Source organism: Musca domestica, unplaced genomic scaffold (assembly GCF_030504385.1).
Source record: "Musca domestica strain aabys unplaced genomic scaffold, Musca_domestica.polishedcontigs.V.1.1 15, whole genome shotgun sequence".
NCBI classification, from domain to species: domain Eukaryota; kingdom Metazoa; phylum Arthropoda; class Insecta; order Diptera; family Muscidae; genus Musca; species Musca domestica.
Genome location: NW_026712207.1, coordinates 983,245 through 1,011,048, shown reverse-complemented (window position 1 = coordinate 1,011,048; position 27,804 = coordinate 983,245). Strand labels below are relative to the sequence as shown.

At 33.5% G+C, this 27,804-nt stretch overlaps 1 protein-coding gene across 3 annotated transcripts; it reads left to right on the top strand.

Moving 5' to 3' along the window:
• Window positions 1–9,127: 9,127 nt before the first annotated feature.
• LOC101900625 (zinc finger protein on ecdysone puffs) lies at window positions 9,128–22,330 on the top strand. 3 transcript variants are annotated; one of them, XM_059119450.1, is made up of 5 exons: window positions 9,128–9,350; window positions 10,789–10,946; window positions 11,056–11,410; window positions 15,864–16,081; window positions 19,594–22,330. In XM_059119450.1, exons 2-5 carry the CDS (start codon window positions 10,936–10,938, stop codon window positions 21,092–21,094), a joined length of 2,085 nt encoding a protein of 694 aa, XP_058975433.1. In that variant the 5' UTR covers window positions 9,128–9,350; window positions 10,789–10,935; the 3' UTR covers window positions 21,095–22,330. The 3 variants fall into 3 exon arrangements, with proteins under 3 accessions (XP_058975433.1, XP_058975435.1, XP_058975434.1); XM_059119451.1 differs by lacking the exon at window positions 9,128–9,350 and adding an exon at window positions 10,517–10,627; XM_059119452.1 differs by lacking the exon at window positions 10,789–10,946.
• Window positions 22,331–27,804: the final 5,474 nt, after the last annotated feature.

The following is a 27,804-nucleotide window of genomic DNA, read 5'->3' as shown; positions in this document are numbered from 1 at the left end:
ATACAGAATTTCGGTGGGTATCGTTATAAGTGTGCTGTAGGAAAACGTGGACCTAAATAAACGTGGACCGCAGCTGGAAACCATTATGAACTACAAATACCAATTTTTAGAAAAATCCGTGAAAAAATGTGGCGAAAATTAGAAAAATACTGATTATCCGGAGGTACCATTATGTGGGGGCTGTGCGAAAACGTGGACATATACATAGCTACCGCAGCTACAACTCATTATGACCAACAAATGCCAATTGTTAGACAAATCCGAAGAAAAAACTGGCAAAAATCCTCAAAATACTGAATATAGGGAGGTACCGTTACATAAAGGCTATACCAAAACTTGGACATATCCATGCAATGTTTCGCCACCGGAGCTAGAACCAATTATGACCAACAAATACCAATTTTTAGACAAATCTGTTCGAAAATGTGGCAAAAATCATCAAAATATCGAATGTGGGGAGGTACCATTATATGGGGGCTATACCAAATGGTGGACATATACATACAATATTTCGCCACACGAACTAGGACCCATTATGATTCAAAAATACCAATTTTCAGACAAATCCGTGGGAAAATGTGGCGAAAATCATGAAAATACCGAATATCGGGAGGTACCATTATATGGGGGCTATACCAAATCGTGGACCTATATGTACAATGTTTCGCCACACGAACTAGAACCCATTATGATTCACAAATACCAATTTTCAGACAAATCCGTTGGAAAATGTGGCGAAAATCATCAAAATACCGAATATCGAGAGGTACCGTTATATAAGAACTATACCAAAACGTGGACCTATACATCTCATTTACAATACCAACCATCCTAGACACAATACAAATTGTTCTGCTAAATTTTGACGCTTTACGTCAAATAATGTGAGCTGTATCGTGATTTCAACAGACAGACGGACAGACAGAGAGACGGACATCGTTAAAGCGACTTAGAATTTTATGTTGATTATGAATATATACATACTTTATAGGGCCTACGATGAATATACACTCCTTTCCCAGGTGGAGGGTATACAAAGGTTCATTTATACGAAATTATAGTTGAAGATACCTATTTTCCTCAGACAACAAAGTTTCCTCCAGGGTATATAGTTGAAAAGCAGAATATGGATACATAGACTATCATTTATTTTTTTTTTCCTCCCCAATATTCCATATAAAGACATATGAACTCTCTTTTTTTTTTTTTCTTTCCATATCGTAAATTGCAGTTCAATATCATCGAAACCACTGTGCCAGATTAAAATCTGTTGTTTTCGAAAACAGTCGACCATTTTCTCATCCCCTGTTGTAGATCACAGATGTTGTTTTTTTTTCAAGTGGATTAAGGAAAAGCTTTGTTGCAATTCAACCCCCTCACCATTACAGGTTTTCCCATCAGGTTATTGAAATCATGACTGAATTTCAGGTTTTCTGTTCTATTCGAATTGAATGTAAATTTCCAATATTTTTGCTTCAGAGGCAAAACAAGATTTTGATGGTATTTTTAAAATCTAAAAAATACAAATAAAAGAAAATTGGTAAAAATTTGATAAAAAATTATTGGACATTTTTTTATGTGTCTTTAACTCAAACAACGATATTACAGAAAAATATTAAAAAAAATGTCAATTCATTTTATAAAAGAAATAGCTCCGGAAACAATTTTTATAAAGGTACATTCAAGGCCGAAAAGTTTCAAATATACTTTAAAATCTTCTGGTGTTTTTAATGTTAGCATTGCATTATACAGACGGACATCGCTAGATCGACTCCAAATGCCCTGAAATGGATTTGGTCCAAAGAGACCTAGGTTTTAAAACCGTAATTTCGATGAGGCACGTTTTGGCCGTATCAAATGATATATACCCTCTCTAGCCATATGGCTGAGGGTATAAAAACTTAACTAACTAATATGTGGTACCGAAATATCGGCAATAAAATCCTTACATAGACCTTTTTCGACCATTTTATATATCGTCGTTATAAAGTGATATAAATTATTTTAAGAATAACTATAACTGATACAGATTGCGGTAGATACATAATGGCGTGTTTTCCTTCGAGGACACACATCAAAGCACGTGACATAGGACACTGCAAGAAAATGATAAAGAATCTCTATTAACTCCTTGTAATTTCCTATAACTATACTAATTTTTAGAGTTCTCCATCGGCGTCTATGATTTATTCTTTGAAAAAAGTTTTATTCCAAAATGATCCAAATTGGATTAACCGGTATGGCAAAACTATTAAAGAGGGCTTCTCTGCACCCATTCACAGCTGTTCTCCAAATTCTAGAATGCAAAATAGACTAACACCCCAATTAAAAATTATCGTTTTCAAAATAGAAAATAACTACTTTTTTCAGAATTATACCTAATTTGTTAAAAGTTATAAAATATAACCATAGTCAACCATTGTCGGATTTAACATCCTAAGTTTGGACCATGACATTTGTCTACGATTATCTTTAAATTTGATGTACATGGTTCTAGACTGAATTCGGTGCAGAACTAACCAGAAATCGGTTGAAAATATATATGGATCCCATATCCAAATCTGAACCGATCTCGATTACATTTGGCAAAGGTATTTCCGAGCTCTATAAGATATCTGGAACCAAATATCATTGTTGCCCAATGCTTATTACGAATTTGAGGGACTTAAACACGAAATTGGATGAAACATATTTATGGGAGCTATAGCTATATCTGAACCCATTTTCACCAAATTTAATGTACTTGCTTCTAGACTGAATTCGGTCGGATATGCCAAAATTCAGGACTTTTTGACAGATATTGGCCATTTGGTGCACAATTAACCCGAAATCGGTTGAAGATATATTTGGCACCTACATCCAAATCTAAACCGATCTTGATAAAATTTGGCAGAGGTATTTCTGGGCTGTATGTGATAACTGGAACTAAATATCATTGTTGTCGAATGCATATTACGAATGTAAGGGACTTAAACATCAAATCGGATGAAACATATATATGGGAGCTATAGCTATATCTGAACCGATTTTCACAAAGTTTTATGTACTTGCTTCTAGACTGAATTCGGTCGGATGTACCAAAATTCAGAGCTTTTTGACATATATTGGCCATTTGGTGCACAATTAACCCGAAATCGGTTGAAGATATATATGGGACCTACATTCAAATCTAAATCGATCTTGATAAAATTTGGCAGAGGTATTTCTGGGCTATATCTGATAACTGGTACCAAATATCATTGTTGTCGAATGCATATTACGAATGTGAGGGACTTAAACACCAAATCGGATGAAACATATATATTGGAGCTATAGCTAAATCTGAACCGATTTTCACCAAATTTAATGTACTTGTTTCTAGACTGAATTCGGTCGGATGTACCAAAATTCAGAGCCTTTTGACAGATATTGGCCATTTGGTGCACAATTAACCCAAAATCGGTTGAGATTATATATGGGAGCTATAGCTATATCTGAATCGATTTTCACCAAATTTGGCATACTAGCTTCTAGACTCAAATTCCATACTGCATGTGCCAAATTCCATACCATTTGGGCAAATATTAGACGTTTGGTGTACAATAAAAGGTAAATCGGACAAAGTTATATATGGGAGCTATATCCAAATCTGAACCGATCTTGATAAAATTTGGCAAAGATATTTCTTAGCTGTATTTGATATATTTCCCTGAATATCATTGTTACGGAGTGCATATTACGGGTGCGGAAGACAAAAATAACAAATCGGATGAACAATATATATGGGAGCTATAGCTATATCTGAACCGATTTCGATCAAATTTGGCATACTTATTTTCAGGCCTAATTTGGTTGTATGTGCAAAATTCCATACTATTCGGACTGATATTACACGTTTGGTGCACAATAAAAAGCAAATCGGACGAAGATATATATGAGAGCTATATCTTACCGATTATCTCAAATTTCAATAGGGTTCGTCCTTGGGCCAAACAAATGTTGTTTGGAAAATTTCATCTCAATCGGATAATAAATGCGACCTACATTTTGTTCACAAGAATACATGGACATACGGACGGATGGACTGAAATGCATAAATCGACTCAGAAAGTGATTCTATGAAGATCCTATGGGTCCCTATCGCTTCCTTCTCCATGTTGCTAGCAAATGCACAAAGGTTGTTGTGTAAAAATACAAAATAAATCATAAAAATATTTGGGTGTGCATCTTCATGGCTACCGACATTTGTTTACAATTTCAAATGGTCGCCATAACCCAAGTTAGATTTTGTCTAACATCAATGTCTTAATATTTCTCTAACGCAATTGTTTGTGAAAGACGACACCTAAAATATCAAGGATATGCTACCAAATCTGGTTGACCTTCACACCATTACTGTTTCCTCTGATCTTGACTGTACCGCACACGCAGGGGAATGATCATAAAATCGCCTACAAAACGGTATTTCTAAAATATTTCCGATTTAGGTAGTATTCCGTAAACAATAAGCCAGAGAGACAGACACACAAGAACAACAACATACCCCTATGATGTGTTTTTTGTTTAACTGAAGAAAATACATAGGCTTGCACACACAAATACACATCCATTCCTCGTCGTCACAACCACTCACTCTAAAAGAAGAAAAAAATGTGTGTATAAGTCAAGATTCTTAAAATGTTGGATTTGTTGTTCCTACCTAGTATAAGCCTTAGCACACATCACCTTTTTTTCTGAGACATTTTCAGTAATGATGTTGGTACCTGGGCTTGTTACAAGATTAACAGCATCTGCCAAATAGCCAGTCATCATGAAAAAGGTTTTTTGTTAATCTTTCGAGATGACCATTCCTCCCATGGAGTTTATTTTTCTGAAAAGAAATTAAATGAAAATCATTAAAAGAAAATACAACAGAAAATTTATTTCAAAATATAGGCAAAAATCGCACCACAGTGGACCCATGTTGGAAAATAATTAGAAAAAAAAAAAAGAATAAATATTTTTTAAAAAATCTAAAAATTACTTAAGCGAATTTATCGAAAAGAAAACGAATAACCTTTTTAAAAGAAACAAAATTAGGTGAGGATATTTTATGGGAAACATAAAGAATTTATATTGGAATTAAGTCAAGGTTTTTTTCGAAGTAAAGATGTTCTCTTAATTATTTTTTGTTTTTGTTTTTCATAAATGTTTATGTGTTTTGTATGTATGTCATTGTTGTTGTTATTTTATTAGATATATACAACACAATTAATATGTTTGTGTGATGTTTTACCAATACATAAAAAAACATATTTATTTAGTTAAATTAAATATATATTTAGGCATAAGAGAAACCAATGAAAAATATTTCAAATATTTTAACACTTGAATTGCTATTGAGATTTTATATTGAAATGCAAAAAAAAAGAGAAATATTGAAACGAAATTAATTTACATATTGACAAATTTTGTCAAATCTCATTATAAATGTATAAACGAAAGTATAAACTTGTTGTTTAGTGTTAAGAAATAATTACCATGATAAATATACTATATATTTTCAAAATAAAATCAATTATTTGTAATGATTAAAAAACGGAAAAGAAAATATTGTTTTATTTTGAGAAGAAAAGGGATAAGGTATTAAAAAAACGAAGCGAAATGGAAATCTCCAAAATGTAAACGTAAGTTCGTTCCGACTTGTTAATAACTCTGATTTTTTTTAATTAATAATAAAATAACAAGTAAAAAACATTAAGTTCGGCCGGGTCGAACTTTTAATACCCTCCACCTTTGGGTAAAGGAAACATTAGAACCCATTGTGACCCACAAATACCAATTTTTAGACAAATCCGTGAAAAATGTGGCAAAAATTATCAAAATACCGAATATCGGGGGTACCGTTATATGGGAACTATACCAAAACGTGGGCCTATACATACAATGTTTCGCCACCGGAGCTAGAACCAATTATGACCAACAAATACCAAGTTTTAGACAAATCCCTGGGAAAATGTGGAAAAAATTATCAAAATACCGAAAATCGGGAGGTACCATTAAATGGGGGCTATACCGAAGCGTGGACCTATACATGCAATGTTTCGCCGCCGGAACTAGAACAAATTATGACCAACAAATATCAATTTTTAGACAAATCCGTCAAAATATGTGGCAAAAATCATCAAAATACCAAATATCGGAAGGTACCGTTATATGAAGACGGTACCAAAAGATGGACCGATATATCTTATTTTCAATACCAACCACCCTAGATACAATACAAATTGTTTTGCTAAATTTTGGCGCTCTACGTCAAATAATGTGAGCTGTATCGTGTTTTCAACACACAGACGGACAAATTTGACCATTTCGGAAAGATGTGGATCGATGTAGACATTTTTTTAAATTAATATTGATAGTATTGCTTGAAAGTATTGCTTTAACTTTTAGGAAGGTATTTTAATGGGAGTGGACTAATGAACTCTATCATTAAAGAGGATTGAAGTTTCATAAAAATACTGTGACGTCTAATATTTCTTACTTAGGGGATTTCCTTAGCTTTGTTTAATGTTTAAGATACTTCAAAATATTCGTCCTTCGTAGAGAAGGTTCCAGAAGTAGTGTATCGATATAGTTCATCGACGTCCATGAAATGTAGTTCGAAGAAATGAATGTTCCATTTTGGAGTTATTAATTCGATCGTTCGTGAACAAGGTTCCACAAGGAGGGTATCAATATAGTTAATCGGCACCCATAAAAATAGTTAGTTTCATTTTGGGAGTGAAGTCTATCATTCAAGAGGACTGAAGTTAAAAGGAAATACGTCTAATATTTACTTAAAATACTTGAAAATGTTCGTATTTCGTAGAGAAAATTCCAGAAATGGTGTATCTATACAGATTATCGACACTCATGAAATATAGTGTTTCATTTTGGAATCATAAGTTCGATTGTTCGTAGAGAAGGTTCCATAAAGAGTGTATCAATATAATTCATCGGCACCCATAGAAAATAGTTTCATTTTTGAGCCATTATTGTGGATAGAATGCATTTTTAGCTTTGATATCAATTTCTGGCCACTGGGGACAGTGAATAGGATAGTTTAATCAACAGTGCATCCACACGCAAAATAACAAATACATTCCTCGGAAAGGCCAAATATTACAAACATACGTGAAATGTGAAATGCCTCCTATTCTATTTCTGTTGGAAAGCGCTTACAATACAACGTTATTCTCTTCCAAAAGAACGCCTAATATCTTCCCCTCCAATATGAAGACATTTCATAAAATATTTTTATTTAATTACTTGAAAATTACCTGCATTTTCTTCATTAATTTGATTGTGAATTCATTAAATATCCTAGTTTAGCCAGTCATCCCCTAAATATATTATTCCTTGAGAGATCAGCTGACCTTGCATCTATACGCATAACAAATACGTTTCCCGGAAGGCCAACGATTGTAAACATAATGAAATGCAACCAAATCTTCCTTCTTCTGTTGGAAACCCATCTAATGCAACGTTTTCTCTTGTAAAGAACGCCTATCTTCCTCACCAATATAAAGATATTTCATAAAATATTTTTACTTCAATTACTTGAGAATTACCTGCATTTTCTTCATTCATTTGATTGTGAATTCATTAAATGTCCATGTCATCCCCTAAATTCATAATTCCATGGCCAATCATTGCTGTTACCCTTGGAGTTTGCAAAAAATTGTGGTTTCTTCGTCAAAAGCAAATAATTTATACATTTTTGGCGGTAATTGTCTGTCCCATTTCCTTGTTTCGTTTAATTCGGAGTTGCCAACCATGTGAAATGCCTTTTGATAGTGTTGCTTACATTTGTGCGTGTGACAATTGTCAGACATATAAGGAGGAAGGAAGGAGGTTAATCTAAAAAAAATAAACTATAGTTTTTCACAATATTAAACTTTAAGACCACGTTTACGTTGCAGTGATAGTTGATAATTGATCTATCATGGTACCGTAACAAGTAATAGCTTAAATAGGATCCAAACAAAATAATCTTTCTTGTTATTTAGTGAGTACCGTGCATAAAGTGATTTTTAGACATCAACGTGTTAGGACATTAAAACTAAGTTCATATTTGATATTTATGTCCTAAATTCCGATTTATTGTACGCACACGTTCATAGGATTTACGCCAAGTTGTTCATGAGCTAAAACTTTTGAGGGTATCAGTGTGTGGGTATTAAAATTAAATGGAACATTGAAATTCTCATTCTTATTTTGACTGTAGTTTTTGCAATTGTCTGGACGTCTATATTACTCAGATTAACTTTCTTGACGATGTCCTGTCATTTGTAAACGCCTCAATGAAAATTTGCCTTGCCTTGACAGATTTCAAACCCTAATTTTTCATGTAAAAAGTTAACAATCACTAACAATCAAAAATAGCAAAGGTTGCCAAAAAGTCATTGTCTTCATTTTTTCAATGAAAAAATAAAAAAATTACCTAAAATTGAATTATTTCATGCTAAATAGTTGTAAAGTAAATGAATACTTATTTTTCCAATTTTTGCTACACCGTTTTTGAGCATTTTTTTTGGTTCCTTTTTGGTGAGAGGGAAATAGGAAATCCTTAATAATGTTAAAATACATCTACATTATTTTCGTCGTTATTTAACAAGCAAATTTAATTAATTTACGTATTTTAAAAATTTCCGTAAACGAATGTTATATAGGAAATATCGTAGTACTATTATTTCAAGATAGTCTCAATTCAAATAAAGATATACAACATTACATTTTTCAATTCAATATTTTATAGAACAATAATTTAGTCCATGTTGTTTGGTTTTCCTTGTGTAAACGTGAGCTTATAGCATTTATTAAGTTCTGTCTACAATTGCATAAACACAATAGATGTGTTATCAAATGTATGTTATGTTTCCGTTTTGCCAAAATATTATAAATAATATTAACAAAAGTTTTCTAAAATTACTTAAATAACCACTGATGTCAAAAAAGTACGCCTTCATCAAAGTATAAATTCCACTCCTATTGACATGTTGTTGGCAACACTAACACAACGAAACCTACTTCACATACAACACTGTACCATGAAATGAACGCCGTTGAAAGCACTTCGTGTTGGCGTCTCATTCACAAAAACCCAAAAAATCCAGCCGACACTTTGACACTTCACGAGTAATTGTTTGTCGTTCGTCAAGTGAAGTTGTGTTTTCGGGCTGCGCTTCACTCTTATCTCTCAGTAAAATATAAGTGAAAAAAATAAAGGAAAAGCAGCCATTTTGGGTTTTCTGAAAAAGTGAATTTTTCAAGCAAGTTTTTTGCATTAAACAATAACTTCAAGTGAATACTTTAAAAAGCAAAACGGTTTTCCGGTCATTTTAATCAAGGTATGTTTAATATTCTTTTGCTAGAAATATGTGAAAAATGTGGTTTCTTTGTGCGAAAAAAGAATTTTGCAAGTAAAAAATGAGTCATTTCTGTAATGTATTTGTGTGTGTGTATGTCTGTGCATGGTGAAATTACTTTTTTCTGTTTAGTATTACATTAAATTAATATTGTATTTAGAAATTCTAAGTTAACTAATTTTTTCGTTATATAATAAAGTTAAAATTTTCATAACTGGTATTCCTTTTTTGCAAATCTTTGAGGTTTTCTTTGTGTATCTATCCATTGATCACATTTCCTTCCCCCTCAATTCCTTGCTTGCACATTTTTTCTGCCATTGCCGTCTGGCATGACATGTGTAGGCTTGAGAAAAATGGGGTCGTTATTGGCGGTGCGCATTGTATTCTTTTATGTGTGTGTATCTTTGTCGGGGGGTACAGTACACACATAGATTTCAGTATGTAAAAAACACTGGGGCTTAAGCGACAGCAAGCTAGCAGTAAACCTTGTAAGATTTGATTAACAGTTATCCATATGACAACAACTTTTAATGTCTGTGACTTGTAGTTTTTCTGTTGGAGAGCCAAGCACCGGCCGGCATATTTATGTATCTGTTGTGTAAAATGACTGTATGCACGTCAGCGTGTTTTTTGGCTTCCATTCATTATGCTAAATATGTGTTTGGTGTGGTATACACGCTCGCGCCATTTTGTTTTTCCATAAACTTCTATTCATTTCTCTACCTTTTATTTACGGCTCTTTTGCTCCTCATATTCTTGCTTGTCAAGTTTTTTCGTTCGTGTTTTTGTGTGTTAATGCCCCACCGCGCCAAATGCAAGAGAGAATGCCGGTGTTAATGATCTTTTGTTTGCCGCTAACCGGTTCTCTTTGATTGTTTTATTGCTGGCTCTCCCCAAAACAAAAGGGCAATTTAGTTACTTTCATGATTTCACCTGACTTCGTGGAATTGTGTTAAGTATTACATATAATTTAGAAGTAGGAAGAAAAAAATGAATCAACCACCATTTCTTGTTTCCTTTTGATGCAACCCCTATAAAATGTGTAATTGAAAAAACTAACCACCAAACCAACCCTCATTTTTTTTTATACGTCACTCGTTTTAACACAGCATGAGAAAGTTGCCGTCAACGTCAGTTGTTTAACATCTTTGCTCTGGTATACATCAGTTGGCGGGCGCTCTCTCTTGTCTGTCAATAGCGCGCATTACAGTGTTGTATTTTAAAGTAGTTAATATTTAGTGTAGAGACAAATAGAAAAAGTAAGAAAAAAATTTCTGCATTTCGCTTATTTTTAAGTTTTTATTAACTATTTGGCCAATATAATTTGTTAAAAAAATTTATGCAAAATTTTAATTTGTTTGTTTTTTGTGTGCGTGTGCTTTGTTGTGCGCTTTGTTTTTTTTTTTTTGTTTATTTTCAGCTTTGTGTTTGTAGTAAATTTATTGAAATCCATATCTACATCAACCAAAAACACCCCCTCATCCTCCCACAAACAATCCAAATTGTCCATAAAACTAAATTAAATTAAGTAAATCCTTGCATTTTTAAATTAATTTGAACAACTATTATGTGTCCCAGGTAGGTTGGCGCTTTGCTATGTTGCTTTTGTTTACATAGATTTGTGATTTGTCCTTATTTTTATTTTAAGAACTGTATATTTAAATGTTGCAATTTTTTGTACTTTTAGCGCTAAAACAGCCACCAATAACCAAAACAAAAACACAATGGCATTCCGCAATCAAAATCGTAACAATCGCAACTTTGGCGGTGGTAACAACTACGGCCCCATGGGTGGCAATCGCGGTATGGGCGGTGGCAACAACATGATGTCTCCTTGGGAGAACCAAAATTCTGGCGGCGGCTTTGGTGGCGGTAATATGCGCCAAGGCGGTGGTGGCGGCGGCGGTGGCCAAATGAATGCCCAAGCCATCAATTTGGCCAATAATTTGCTGAACAATTTGTTCCGCAATCAAAATCCACCTTCCTTGTTGGATATGCCCCGTGGCGGAAACATGAATCGCGGTGCTCAACGTTCTGGACCGGTATGTATATGATTTTTATTACCACTACTATAAGTAATATGTATTTTTTTTATTATATTTAAGTTGAGATAATTGAATATTATAGGGAAACAGAGTAGTTATTTCCTTTGCAGCTGCAGCAGCAATTTTGTTGTGGCCTAACAACAAGGGCACCCTTTTTTGGTGTTGGTGCTTCTCTATCTCCACTTATGAGAATTCCCACCCCTTTTCCATATTATAGTTATACCCTATTTCCGTCACGTATTTAACGTTTTTTGTGTACACTCTGATGTTGTATTAAACAAAACTTTGGATTAGGTATGATGCCTACGTGACTTCATTTTTTTTTAAATGTCATTGACCTCAAAGAAGAGACGCAGATCGACCGACCAGCCGGCCGGCAATTCATGTTTTTTTATTATCGCACAGCAAAAGGCAATGATCCCCAAATTAAATGCCGTGATTTCATTTAACAAAGTTCATTAAAAATTTGCTTTGTTTTCTCTCATTTAAAGTCTTCCAATACGGATTTTATGGTCTTTGTATGTTATCTTTCATTCAACTTTGAATGAGGTTATAGGTGCATTCTATTTTCTTAAGTGTTTTTTTTAAATAAACATGCAATAATTCATACGATTTTTCTTAAGAAAACGTGATTGAAAAAACTATTTTATTATTTCAAATTACTATGCTCTCTCCATTGCTCTTCTTTTTTGTTATATTGTTTTATTCATATATGTCTTCTTCAAGGGATTTTCTTGACATGACTTGTGCTCCTTTCTGTATACTCCTTCAATAATTCTTGTCATGCTCTTCATGGTGACTTCTTTTCCGCCAATGACATGTTTGACTCCCAAAACCATTAAAGCAAACAAGCAAAAATTCCCCCAGTGATTAGTCATTGGTAAAAAAAAACACAATCAACCAACATAATTTCCATCAAATTTGTTTTTAACCGCAAAATATTATATGGTTTGCTCATACTTGTTATGCTTTCCTTTCCCCACTCTCAAAGTAACGCCACATAAATGAAATACTTCTAAGTTGGCAACTCCAAACCGTACGATGACATTTGACATTACTCCATCTAATGGTGAGAGGGCATCACCTGAGTTTTCTTTGTCAGCATAAATAAATCGTATGTATTTTAGCAAGAAACTTGTAAAAATAATTAATTTGTACAAATAATTATTAAAAAAATAGTACATTATGTTATTTCATGTATACTCAGCCACTAAGAAGGAGAAAAATGTTCTTAATATTGTTTCAAAGTGCCAAAGAGACTTGTGCGCTTGGCCCTTGTAATTTTGGCGCAAATTTATGGCTTGTATGTCAAAGTTGTTGCCCATTTAAGGCGTCAATAGTAAAATCGTTTCTATTTAACAAAAAAAGTGTTAAAATAATGAACTCCTGCAATGAATTTATCAAAAAATCAAGAGTGTGCCATTTACAAGGATAAAAATGCCCTTATTGGTATTTTATAATTGTGCCCGTCATGTACTGTGTTGGCCATTGTAATTTGGCAAATCTAAGCAACTATTGAAAGTAGTTGTTCCTATTCAAGGAATTAAATACCATATACAAAAATGTAAAAGCTTAAAAAGACCACTGAGGACTAGAAGAAAAACCTTGGTCCCATTGTATTCCACAGAAAGGCACAACTGCCACACAATTGTAAATGTTGATCCCTTTTGGCTTACCAAACATGTGAAAGGACTTCTTCCTTATTAAGGTATATTCGTATTGAAATTAGGTAAATAATCTCCTCAAGGCACTGTTGATTATTTTTTATAAATCACATATCTTTTTATTTTCTTGAGTAGAGAATTCAAGAGCATTCATTTCTATAAAAAGAAAATTTTTAATCTAAAGAAAAGTAAAAGGGTAGAGATACATAGGGCATCACCTGCAACTATTTCTGGAATAAATATCAACCTTTTGCATAAGTAAATAGGTAGAGGGCATTGGAAAGCAACATTAGAGGGAAACTGGTTTCTTCTATGACACAGCAGGTGTCAAAAACCCACTATATTATATCACTTTTTGAAAAAAATACGTATATCAACTGATCAGCTCTATGGACCTTTCAGATTGCATCTACGTTTTAATTAAACCTTCTCGAGATTAAATTTTATTAAAAAATATTTTTGGAGAAACCACAGTAATATTGCTGCTGCTGTTTTGCGTCTTATATTTATAAATATAGTATTTTTTATCGAATTTTATTTGTTTGTATTTTACATATTTTTATTTTCCTTGTTGCTAATCACTGACTAGTGTGAGTTTATTTTTTTAGTTTTCAAAGCTTTATTTAAAAACTATATTTATGTTATTTTTAAAGTATAATACCAACGATAAAAAAACTAATTGAAACGATAACAAAAAAACCAAACAACAATAATATCCTGATTTTATAAAATTTGTAAACTTAACTTACCTTGCAACTTATATCCACTGTTGTTGTTAACTACGATTTAGGTCAAACAACCTCTATATATTTTTTGTGTTACCAAAACAAATATCAACAGTCCCACCAACCAACGAAATAAACCTTTTTTACTTTTATAATATGTGTAATATTTACATAATAATGTTAATGATAACTTCTGTATTTCTCTCTCTTTAGTCTTTATTATAAAGTACTCTCTACTACATTATATTTGTTGATTTTAGTAATTAAATTGCTACCCAAATATTTTTTTTCATAAAAAATAAGAAATCTACAAATTTTCAAGCAAAACTACTACTACTTCTACTATAATATTGTTATAAAAAATGATAATAATTGTTTTTGGAGTATTTCCAACCATTCTAATTAAAAATTTTATTTTATTTTCTCTCTCCCTTTCCATATAAAAATTACCAATACAAAAATGATATTGATCTGATCCGTGTGTGTAAAAAAACGGGTTTCGTTCCGTGCCCCTTCTTCTTCAAAATACACACACACATACACATTGATAAAACTTTGAAAACTTTGGTCTTTGGATTTGAAAACAAACAAACAATAATGCCTGATCGATTGCTCCTTCTGCCACACATTCATCAACTACCAACCACCACTCCTTGGTCTTCTTCAACATCGGTGGTAATGCCAATATAAAAAACCACAAATACCATGTGTGATAATAATGAATGATGATGCCAATAATGATGCATTCCATATCCGCCATCACTGATTACGATTCGATTGCTGGATTGATTTGCTTGCATTTCAATGCATTGTTTGAATGATATCGATCTGATCGTCGTTGTTGTTGCCAATGTCGCAATGCAATTGTAAAACAATTCATGACTCCTGATGTTGCGGTGTGTTTTAAATTTGAAAAAAAAAAAAAAAAACAATTTTAATTGTTGTTGTCGCCGTTGTCAACCCTTTTTGAATGCGCAATTTTTTTAAAAAATATTTTCTCTTTATTTTTTTTTCACACATAAAAATGGAAATTTGTTTTTTAAAAAAAATGTTGGAAATATTATTTGTTGTTGTGCGCACATCACCAACTCCTTTTTTCTCTTACATTTCTATCCTGCCTCTGAAACACAATGTACAACAAAAAAAAATTCAAACACACCCAACTCTCGAACTGAATTTAAATAATGAATTGTATTCTAAAAAAACTGAATACTGAAAAAATACGACAATTGAAAATGCAACACAACGCTCGCCATTCGAAAAAAAAAAAACAATAACTGAAACACCACCAAAATCGATACAAATTCTGGACGCCTTGTGATGATTCCGACACCACGATTCCTTTTTGTATGTGTGTGTGTGTGCGTGGTATGTGTAAATAAATATCCGACTACTCTCTCTGGTGCCAACAACTCATTCTGCAACATGTCGTTTGTCTGCCACTAATCTGTGCAACAATAACAAAAAACTAAACAAAAAAAAACGAATATTTGAACACAATTGTGTTTGGGTTTTTCTACAACAACAACAACAAACAAAAAATAATATTTTTTTAAACTTTTGAAAATTTTTTATTTAATTAATTTATTTTTGTTTTAAAATGATAATAATGAACACTTGAAACATTTGAAACCAAACCACCAAATGCATTGTTGCCACACCACAACCAACAACAAATGCCTTGAAATTTTCAAACTGATTGCCATGCCACATCACGAAATGAAATATATAAAAATGTGAACTATATATATATGACATCTTTCCATCCATAACACCCCAAACCACCACGCTCTTCTGTGCAACAACAAAATCCAAACTGGCCTATCTTTTTTTGAAAACCTTTAATAAAAATGTGTATAAAATTGAATTGAATGACCACAAAATAACTGTCGTCAAAATAATGTGCTCTGAATGATGAAATGATGATGATCTTTCAAAATTATCATTTATTTCCTATTTACAAAAATGAAAACGAAAACTGTGTTGAAAATAAAAACCCAAAAAACCAAACGAAACAAAACAAAAAACATTTTCTTCTTCAATTTTTAATAAAACCATCAGATGGCCAATCGTGGTGGTGTTGGCGGCAATCGTTTAAACAATCGTCGTGGTCAAGGAAGTTTCCAAAACCGTGCTGGTGCTGGTGCTAAATCAGCTGCAAAGCCCGGCGCTGGCGGTATTCGTAAGCAGAATGCTTTCGATCGTGCAAAGAAACTTTTGGCTAAAAATGCCAACAATAAAAAGAAGGATTCCGCTTCTGGCGATAAGAAAACTGAGAGGTAAGCCCATAACAAAAGACTTTTTTCAAACCACAAAACCAACAAATTTTAAATGTAATCTTCAATCAATCAACCAAAAACACTTAATAATTTTTCAAATATTTTTCTTGTGGAAAATATTTTGTTGTGTTTATAGAAAAGACAAAACAAAAAGAATATTTAACATTTTTATATGTACCATATAAAAGAATATATATACAACATGATTAGTTTCGTTATTTATTTCTTTATAAACTTTTCATATTACAAAAATAATAATTAGGGATTTTTTTGTGGTTAACCTATATGGCGGGACCTGATGAGTAACAGCACAAGGAAGTTTATACAGCAGCCAATTGCACCTGGAACCCCAATCCACAGTTCTTCAAGAGTTCTTCTGTCTCTTGTGTTTGGATGGTGACGACGGTGTTTTAGTTGTTGTTGTTTGTGTTTGTTCTTCTCAAATATGGTGTTGTTTAGGGGGCGGGCAGGGGTCGTACACACTTCAAGTGTGTTGAAATATTATTTCTTCCATCGTTTTTTGCAATTCTCCCCCTTTATTCTTGTATTTTTATTTGTATTACTTTTTGTATTAATATTCTCAAACATTTAATTTTTAAGTTTCATATTTTATTTGGATATACATATTCATATTCATCATGTATACATATTTATATTTTGAGATCTCTAACGAATTTTTTTGTTTGTGATCTCAATTTATATTTTATTTTTATTATGGGGTCCTATATTAATTTTTTCTTTTTTGCTTTATAATATAGCAATTAACAATTTTCAGATATAATGACAAACAACAAGTTTGAAATATTCTTTGAAATATTTTTTTTGTTTTTGCAAATCGGAATTCCATTGTAACTTTTTCTGTTTCAAGAAATTTGTGTCCAAAGGAAGGTTTCATCTTAATAAAATTCTTGAGCCCATTATTATATTTTGTCCCCCCAAATTCGGTGACATTTTTAATGGAATTTTCCAAGTTCAATTCCCGAAGACAGAAAATAAAAAAATTTGATTTCAATTTCCATTTGGCCATAACTTGAAATATGCATTTCGTATTTGTGCCCACGGGAAATAACAAACGTATTTCCACCTACATTTTTATTTCTTGTTCACAAATTCTGTGGTCTTTTTAATGGAATTTTCCATGTTTGGTTCCCGTGAACAGCGAGGTATAAAACTTATTTTCAATTTCCATTTGGCCATAATTTAAAAAATTACGCATTTCATATTCAAACAGCCTATATTTAAACAAAAGCCTACCCATTGACTTTGAAACTTTGAGGAAGTCTCCTTTTTTAATATCAATATACCAAATATCCTTACATTTTGTACTCTTTAAAATGGGAGGTCTACAATTCTGTCTGAAATGTTGACAAAATTTAATAGAATTTTTAAATGGCTGTCAAAGAGTTACTTCTGATGCTGCCTCCTTTTCCACAGAAAATTAAAAGTGGTTTGTTTCCGTTCAACATACGGGAATACTTGATTTGATTTCATTTCATACCAATTTCAATTTTAAGAAAGAAAATGTAAAAGTTATGAAACTTCAGGTCCTCAATCGGTCCAAAATTTTTCTGATACCTCTGTCTCGATGGTCGATGGTGGACGATTTCCTTTAAAATTTTCAGCACCATGTCCTACAAACAAACGAAACGACGGGGTGTACTCGACTGTTAACATTTCCGTACCAACTTTTATTAATTTTTAGATAGACTGTCGGAAACTTCTTCTAGAGTCTCTTTCCTAAATTCCATACTCCTTGAAAAGGGAGACGAATTTTAAAATGGCTGTCCATTTTCTAAAATTTCCTTAACAATTTTAAGAAGAAACATCGAAAAACTTTTTCCACCTCCTCTTCGATAAAATGACCTTAAAATTATAATGTTCGATAATCGTGCTCGAAACACGTTCCAAGCCTTCCGAACCAAAAAATCAAGAATTAGTCAATGCACATTTACCTGTTTACAATGAAATGAAAGGAGACTTTGATTTGGTTACAAATTAAGTGCATGCAACAATTCCAAGGAGTCTTCCGATCCAATCCCAACTCGGGACCTATATAACACGATTTGCCCCCCTTTTATGCCTTGAGCCAAAACGTGCCTCGAAATAATGGTTTAAGACCTTAGGTCTCTTTGGACCAAATCCGTTTCAGGACATTTGGAGTCGATCTAGCGATGTCCCTCCGTCTGTCTGTCTGGCTGGTTCGCACGATAACTCTCGAAGGGGGAGTACCCATTTGGTCCAAACTTGGTACATCGTAATATTATTGTCAAACTTAGATCGAGTTCGGAGATGGACAATGTCGGTCCATTCCTTCTGGTACCTCCCCCACATCCAAGAAACTCCTAAAACGCGAAATTAACATCCAATTCCATTCAGACTTGGCAAATCTCAATATTTCTATCAACACGAAGTCTGTTACAAAGATGATGTAGAGATCGGACAATTCCCAAAGGGTCAAAATTTTAAAATACTAAAACGATCTTAAAATCCAAATTTCAAACTTCGCACATCACAATACTTTTGTAACACAAGAGGTGGTGTGAAGATGAGATATATCGGTCCACTCCTTCTGATACCCCCCCTACAAAGGGTCAACGTTTGGAATGTCCATGATGCTCCTAAAACGCGAATTTAACATACAATTCCATTCAGTCTTGGCAAATCTCAATATTTCCATCAACTCAAGATCTGTATAAAGATGGTAGATATCGCACCATTCCTTCTAGTGCCTCCCCCAAAAAGGGTATAAATAATAATAAACAAAACGATTATATTATCCAAAATAAGCATCCGATTTTCTTCATATTTAACACATCCCATTATTTTTACTCACGCAATATCTGTGAAGATGGGATATATCGGTTCACTCCTTCTTATACCTCTCCCACAAAGGGTCAAAGTTTTAAATATCCATGAAGCTCCTAAAACTCGAAATTAACATCCGATTCCGATGTTACCGATTCCACAATAGGTTCAAAATTTTGAAAAACAAAACTCATAAAAAAATTCCTTTAAAGAATATTTCAAACTTTTAGAAGTGATCATTTGACTCGAATTAAAATTTCATTGATGTCTTAAAGAAATATGAAATTTATTTTACTTTTAAAATTTAATGCTCATAACTTGTTTCTATGCTCTCCTCACCATCAAAACCAAGACAACCCCATTATATGTATATTTTTTCCCATCATATTTTATTGCATTTATTTATTTTTTATTAAATATATACCCCCATCAAATATTTGCTCGCGTGTTACCACCACCCCATATTTTACCACTCACCCACCCATGTGTTATCCTCCCATCATCTCTTTTTCTGTCACTCTCTCTCATCATCGAAATAAGAAAACGAAGAATTGCATAAATCAATCAAACCCCCCAATTCTTTTAAAATAAAACATCACTAATCTAATTTATTTTCTTCTCTTACCCCCCATTTCTTTCTCTGGCCAATCATTCTCAACATTCCGTTTGTTGGGGATAAATCAAACTTTACTTCACAAACCGAGCAGCAAAGAGTCTCCCTACGCCAATGTACCCAACGACATGTTCTACTGTCATCTGTGCAAGAAACACATGTGGGATGCCAACTCATTTGAAAATCACATCAAGGGACGCACTCACTTGATGATGCGCGAAGGTATTGAAGAAAGCTATCGCCTGAAGGCCAACATGATTCGTCAGGAGGCCAAGATTGCTGAACAATTGAAATCCATTGAATTGGATCGCTTGAAGCGTATGGGCAAGAGCAAGCAACGCCAATTGGATTACTGTACCATGTGCGACTTGAACTTCCATGGCCATATCTCGGCCCATCGCAAGTCAGAGGGTCATTTGCAGTTGAAGAAGTTCTTGCATCCCAAGTGTTCGGAGTGTAACAAGGAATTCGCCACTCGCATCGATTACGATTCTCACTTGCTGTCCGCTGATCACTTGATCAAGGCTGCCGAAAAGAACACCAAGGTTGGTGAACGTAAACGTCAAACCTTGCCCATCCTCACCGAGGAGGAGGAGTTGAAGGATGTCCGCCCACCCACCAAGAAGAAGAAGAAGGCCGCCGCCAAGAAGACTGAAACTGCCGAAGGCGGTGAAGCCAAGAAGGAGGGCGAAGAAGAGGCCGAAGGTGAAGAAGCCGAGGGCGAGGATGCCGAAAAGAAGGAAGGTGAAGAGGGTGCCGATGAGACCAAGGAGGGTGAGGAACTCAACGAGACCCAAGAAGGCGAAGAAGAAGTTACTTTGCCCGTTGATCCCGAGGATTGTATCTTGGATTTCAATGAGGGTGATGAAATTCCCACTGAAGTCGACAACCGTCTGCCCAAATACAACTGGACACGCCCAGTGGGTACCGCTCTCATCACCAAACTCGAATGCTACGAGTGTTCGTTGTGCGGTAAATTCTTCGACACCGAGAAGACCGTTGAGGTGCACTCCCGCACCGTCACCCATCACCGCAACTTCTTGAAGTTCATCAACGAGAAGGCCAGCGATACCAAGATTGCCCAGAAGCGTGCTGCTGCCGCCATTGAAGAAAGCGAACGCAAGAAGCGCAAGATCGAGGAGGCTGAGGCCGCTGCCAATGGTGAGACCACCGAAAAGACCGAAGAGGAAGGTGGTGAGGCCGCCGAAGGTGCCGAGGGAGAATTGTACGATCCCTCTGAGGCCACTGGCGACGATGAAGATGTTGAGATGAACGAAAATGGTGAAGGTGAAGAGGGAGGTGAGGGCGAGGAAAATGGCGAAGAAATGGAAGCCCAGGAGGAAGAAGCTCAGGAAGATGGTGGCGAACAGGAAGCCGAAGCTGAACCTGAGCCAGAACCCGCACCAGAGCCAGTCAAAGAAGCCGCCAAGACACCCGCCAAAACTCCCGCCAAGACATCTGCACCCTCGACACCAGCCGCCGCTTCTGAAGCCTCACCCGCCAAGAAAGCCACACCCGCAGCACGTGGTGCAGCCGCAGCTGGCGCCAAGGGTACGCCGCGTAATCGTGGACGTGGTCGCTACAACCGTTATTAAGGAGTCGTCGGTGTGGTGACCCCCCACCCCCAACACACACATATTATATATAAATTAACATAACCATAGAATAAAATAAAACAAAAACTTTCCCTTGGACCAGCAGAAAAATAATAGGTCCTTGTGAAAGTGTATTTGACGCGAATATTTATATTCAGCAAACTATGATTTTCATAAAATTTTGTCATTACCATTGAACGTTTTGCAAAATAATTTATCTACAATATTGTAATTCCTACCCCCCAAACCACTAACAAACATAAGACCCCCTGGACTGCGACGCTATAAAAATAGAACCTGAAAACTAACTCTTAACCTCACTTCCAAAATGAAAGAATGAAAGATGAATGTAAAAAAATGAACAAGAGTGTCGTTGTCAAACATCAGAACAGTAGCGCAGACGTATTATTCCTTAAGTTGTAGTAATTCTAAATCTGTAACCACGGAAGCCATTGTAGGGTTCCCCCCATTTTTAATGAGATGGAAATTTGCTCCCCCCAATTTTTTTACCTATACATATGCAAATTATACTACTAACACTCAAGAAGAAAGAAAGAAAAAACCCAAACAAAAGAAAATGAGAGAAAAACAAACCCCCTATTATTAGATAATGAATAGAAGATCCAAAATGATAATAATAATAAAACACAACAACAAACATTACAAGAAAATGTATTATTATTAATTATTTCACATTATCTGTAACAACTTTTGATGAATGATGACTACTTTGTGGGTGGGAATTTCAATGATGTCCCATTTTTTTTTAAATTAAAGATATACGGAGTTGGAAATATCAACAACAAAAGTGAATAGATATATATAGCTACAAATAGTGTAGGAGGGTAGTAGTAGCTCATCATCCTTTTTTTTTTTTTGGATTCATTTCCATTTAATGACCATGATGATGATGGGCAAGCTCTCCCAAGTCATCTCAACAACATATAACAAATGCGTATAAACAAATTATAATTTACTTTTAAGACTTTAGTTAAACATTTAAGTATTGTACTCTACTCTTTGGTGAGATGAAGGGACAAAATATCCCCTTCCAAATTTGCAATCGATCCAAAGAGATGAAATAAAATACACAAAAAAAAGAACAAGATCAGAAAAAATTCCCATGATATAGTTTACTATAGCATGTTGCATTGGAAAAACTGGAAACAAAGACAAATTAACAAAAAAAGAAAAATAAATTGAAAATTTAAATAAAAACAAAAAAAAAAAAAAAAATACCTACCAATGTAAGTGTATAAACAAAAAAACAAACATTTAAATTGAGTTCTTATTTCCTTTTTAGGGAAGTGGGAGTTTCAAATGGGCAACGAAGGAAAAGGAGAAAGGTATTTGACCATGGTATAATGGTGATAAAAACTGTTATTTTCCTTGGACGTGATCGTTTTATTATTTACATCCTGCCATTAAACGGGAAATTCATCCTAGTATAGGCTCTTTTTGTTTGGGGGCCCAACTTTTACCCATAGACGCTTGTGCTTCTGCCACCGAACGGGACATCCATCCTAGCATATGCTCTTTTTGTTTGGGGGCCCAACTTTTACCCATACATGCTTGTAGAGTTATAGTGAAATCATAACCTCTTCGTACGTTTTTCAATTATTTCTACCGCCTGACTAATGGCGATCGAATACATTCCTTGAAAAATATTCTTTAAAAAATCGACGATCTATAGGGTGAGATAAAAAACTCCAACAAAGTCAAATGCCATAATTTTTACATTTTTATATCCAGTCATATGGCTACAGAGGGTATACACCATTTGATACGACCAGAACGTGCCTCATCGAAATAACGGTTTTAGAGCCTAGGTCTTATCTTTGGACCACATACGTTTCAGGACATTTGGAGTCGATCTAGCGATGTCCGTCTGGCTGGTTGGTGCGCACCATAACTCTCGAAGGGAGCATCCTTGGTATATCGTAATATTATTATCAAACTTAGATCGAGTTCGGAGATGGGCAATATCTATCGACCCATCTCTTTTGGTACCTCCCCCACAGAATGTCAACATTTTCAAAGAAAATAATTTACTGCACAGAAAGAGAATGGATAATCCGATTTTGCTCTAACTTTGCGAATTCTAATATTTGCATCATTACTACGTCAGGTACGAAAATGGACAATATCACTCCACTCCATGAAGTAACTCCACCATAAAGGGTCAAAATTTTGAATAATTACAACTCTTATAAAGTGTGATGTAAGAGTCGGATTGTCTTCAAATTAACCACATCAAAATATTTTTATTAACCCAAGGTCTGGTGTGAAGATGGGATATATCGGTCCATTCCTTCTGGTACCTCCCCCACAAAGGGTAAAAAGTTTGAATATTCTTTGAACTCATAAAACCCGAAATTAACACCCGTTTACATTCAGACTTGGCTCATTTCTATATTTCCGTCAACACAAGATCTGTTATAAAAATGGTAGAGATTGGACCATTTCTTCTGTTACCTTCCCACATAAATCTTAGGGACTAAAAAACAAAACGCTCAAAGAAAACGAAATTAGCATACAACTTTCTTCAAATTTCAATATTCAGACATTTATTCTAACGCAAGATCTGTTGTGAAGATGATAGATATCTGCCAACCCCTTCTGGTACCTCATCCACAAAGGGTCGTCACAGTCATAGCTTGCGAAACAAGTCAGCGATTCTTTACAACTTGCTATGCCTAAATATTTTTCCCAACCAGAAACCTGAGATGAATGTGGCATTTATCGAAATGTATGATTTCGCATAAAATTGGATGTAAATGTTCGATTTTCTTGTAATTTTGCAATATTTTTTATCTGTGGTAGATGAAGTATGAAAACGGAATACTACGGTCGACTATATCTAGTACCTCACGCACATTTTTACATTTTCTAAAAACTACCGCGTATCTCATAAAAAGCGAAGGAAGTAATCTAGTCCAAACCTGGCATGTCGCAATATTTATATCGTATTCATTTAGGTCCGATAGAAATGGTCCATTCCTTCGGAAAGTACTCCATAGAGTGTCAAACATTTGATATAGCTAGCATTATATATAGATTCCAAAAAAAAGGGTGAGATAAAAAACTGCAACAAAGTCAAGCGCCATCATTTTTACATGTGTATTTTGCCAGTAGGCAACGTAAGTTCGTAAATCGTCGGTACTCGTTTTGGTATAGCCCCCATGTAATGGTACCTCCCTATTTTCGTTTTTACTAAACTAGAGTTGTTCCAATTGGAGTTATGTGCTAATGGAGATGATTTTTGACTTATTGGGATATGTATAAGTGATTTTTTTACGTTTTGCGGTTTTCGCCAGGAAAATTGAATTCCAAACGATCATTCATCGGCTTTTTAAAAGATTCGCTTTGAAGAAAATTCGTTAACAAATCATTTAATTTCGAAATATAAACCAGCCTCCAGTTACAAAATACGGACACAATTTTTAACACATATTTATTTGTTGTTTTTTAAAAATATACAAAAAAAAATTTTTTTTTTTTTAAATTTTACTTAACATTAATATTCGTTTTTTATCAAATCTAGCAAAATTACACATTTTCGTGTTCTTGACATTGTCATCATCAATAACAGGAAAAAAAGCCAGCCTTTATATAACTTAAAGTAATCGAGACAAATTGGGTGGTGAAAAAATTAAACATCTATCGTATATGAGTAATGGATACATAAAAAAATGAAGGACAATCTTCAATATATAATACGTATAAATGTATTTCTAATACATAGTTTGTTCAACAATATTCAGATTTAACACTAATTACATATTAAATTTAAAATCAGTAACATTTCTTCTGTTGTACTCGATAAGCCAATTAATTACAAATTATATTAATTTTTGGTTTCAATTTTCAATATTTAATAATAACCAATTTGAGGGTATCAAATTTTGTAATGCCCTCCCCAAATACATCAGAGAGAGAGGATATATTAATCTCATTTATTCCTAGTATATGAAAAAAATATGATGATACTGCTTATCATATTTTTTTCATATACTTTTAAGATCGTTAACATTTTAAATTACATTATTTAACATGTATGTATGTATGTTGTAGTATACTTAACTATATTTATGTATGTCTGTAATGTTGTTAACACATCCTTCCTATTATTTATATCAAATTCGTCGCCTTTACTCTTACACTCCTATAATCATTTAATATATATGTATGTATGTATATATCATGATGTTGTGAAAAATGTAAATTGTAGTTTTGAAAATGTAAATATGTATGCCTGCCTACATTATTATTTATGTATGTATGTATATGTCTTTATTATCTGTAATGTAGATGTTATTTACAATGATATGATTGCATTACATTATGTGTTTTATCCATTTAAATATTCGAACAAAAAATAGCTCACAAACAAAATGTAAATTATATGCTGCCAAGATTTCAAGAGAGATATTCCAAATTACATCAATTTATTCAATGTTTTCAATAAGAGAAGGAAATGAAGAAAATGAGAGATTGGAAATTACACCCCACAGACACACAGACGAAGGTTGATGTAAATATGTAAATCAGTCCTTGAGAAACTTTCAATTATGGAGCTGTGTTATTTTGATTTTTTTAATGAAGTTCAGTTCATTGACCCAAGGAAAAGAAATTGGTGACTGGGTTGCTGTCTGTGCTTAGAGGTCACTATACTTAAATTCTATTTTCTCTTAAATCCCAAATAACTTCAACCAAAATAGGGTAGGGGGAATAAGGCTATTTATAGTTTTAAATGTTATATGTTAAGCTCGAGAATGGACAATCAAAATGAAAGCACATAAATGTTTTTATACCCTCCGTCATTAATTTTGTCATTGCGTTTGTAACTCCTCGAAATACCATTTAAATATTCGAAAACCCAGTTCACAAGCAAAATGTAAATTATGTGCTGCCAAGATTTCAAGATATTCCAAATTACATCAATTTATTCAATGTTTTCAATATGAGAAGGAAATAAGAAAATGAGAGATTGGAAATTACACCCCACAGACACACAGACGAAGGTTAATGTAAATCAATCCTTGTGAAACGGTCAATTACAAAACTCTGTTATTTTGCTTTTTTTAATGAACTTAAGTTCATTGATCCCAGGAAAAAATTTGTGACTGGGTTGTTTATTCCTTTTTACAGCTATCCTGTCACTATACTTAAATTCTATTTCCTCTTAAATTCCAAATGATTTCAAGCGAAATAGGGTAGGGGGAATAAGGCTAATTTATATTTTAAAACTCTATATGTTTAGTTCGGGAATTACAGTATGTTTACATATAAATGGGTTAACCCACTGGATTTGGATTAAAAATATCACATCTATTAATAGTACTTCAAATAAATCCCCTTGAAGTAGGTTAATCCTTCAAAAAGTTCTAACGTAAACATTGCATTATAGTCTTTGGAAATCAAATTCTTAATATTTCAAAAGCACATGAATGTTTTTATAACCTCCACCATACAATGTCATTCCGTTTGTAACTCCTCGAAATACTCATATCTGACCAAATGAAATTCTAAGTAGATATAGCGAGTCCGTCTGTCTGTCTGTCTGAGGATTTTTAAAGAAACATTTTTATGCACCAACATTCCCAGATTTTTTTTTAAAAGATTTTGCAACCTTAGTTCAATACTCTTGTTTTTTAAGAGGGGTTTTTAAGGATCTTATAAAAGTAATTGTGCATCTTTTTAGTGATATTTAGACAATTTTTTAAAGATTTTCAAGGACCATAGGTCTAACCATATTGGATTTTTCGGAGTACTTTTTCCAAGGACCTTTAATTTTTTTTTTTGTTTTTAATGAATTTTGCTTGGAACCCTTATGTCATTAAGGACCGCTATATATTTTTAATCATTTTTAAAGGGAATTGTTGTTTTTTTTTAATTGTTATGATCTATAAATGGACCAATCGACCTCAGACCAATATTCTCGCTTTTTTAAGAGGATTTTTTAAGGACCTTAGAACAGTAATTGTAATTTTTTAATAAAAATTCTTTTTAGGGATGCTTAGAAAAAAAAAGATATTGGATTTTTTCTAGAGAACTTTCTCCAAGGACCTTTAGAACTTTAACCGGAATTTTTAAGGATTTTTTAATGTATCTTTTAACTATTTATTTTGGATTTTTTAAAATAAATTTTCTTAGGGGCTTTTTATAAAAAAAAAAAAAAATTAAAGGAAATGTTATGATTTTTTCAAAAATTGTTATGATATTTTCATGGACCGATCTAGATTTTTTAAAGATAACATTTTTATGCACCATAATTTCCGAATTTTTCAAAAGAGTTTCAATGACCTCAGATCAATACTCTCGCTTTAAAGAGGATTTTTAAGGACCTTAGGTCTGTTATTGTAAATTTTTAGTTTGGCTAATATTTTATTTAAACATATTTTTAAGGACTAAGGGTCCAAACGATTGTTCCCAAGGAACTTTAAATCTTTAACCGAAAAATTCTTTAATGGATATTTGAATCATTAATGTTGGATTCTTTAAATAACAATTTTTAAGACTATTATTTTTTTAAAGGCCTCTCTTTTTCTTAATTTTTTTTAAGTGAATTTTTACGATTTTTTCAGAAATTGTTATGATCTTTCCATGTACCGATCTGGAATTTTAAAATAACATTTTTATACCAACATTTCAAGATTTTTTTTTTTGAAGAAATGGGCCATGTAGGTACACCTCTTCGTATAGCCCTC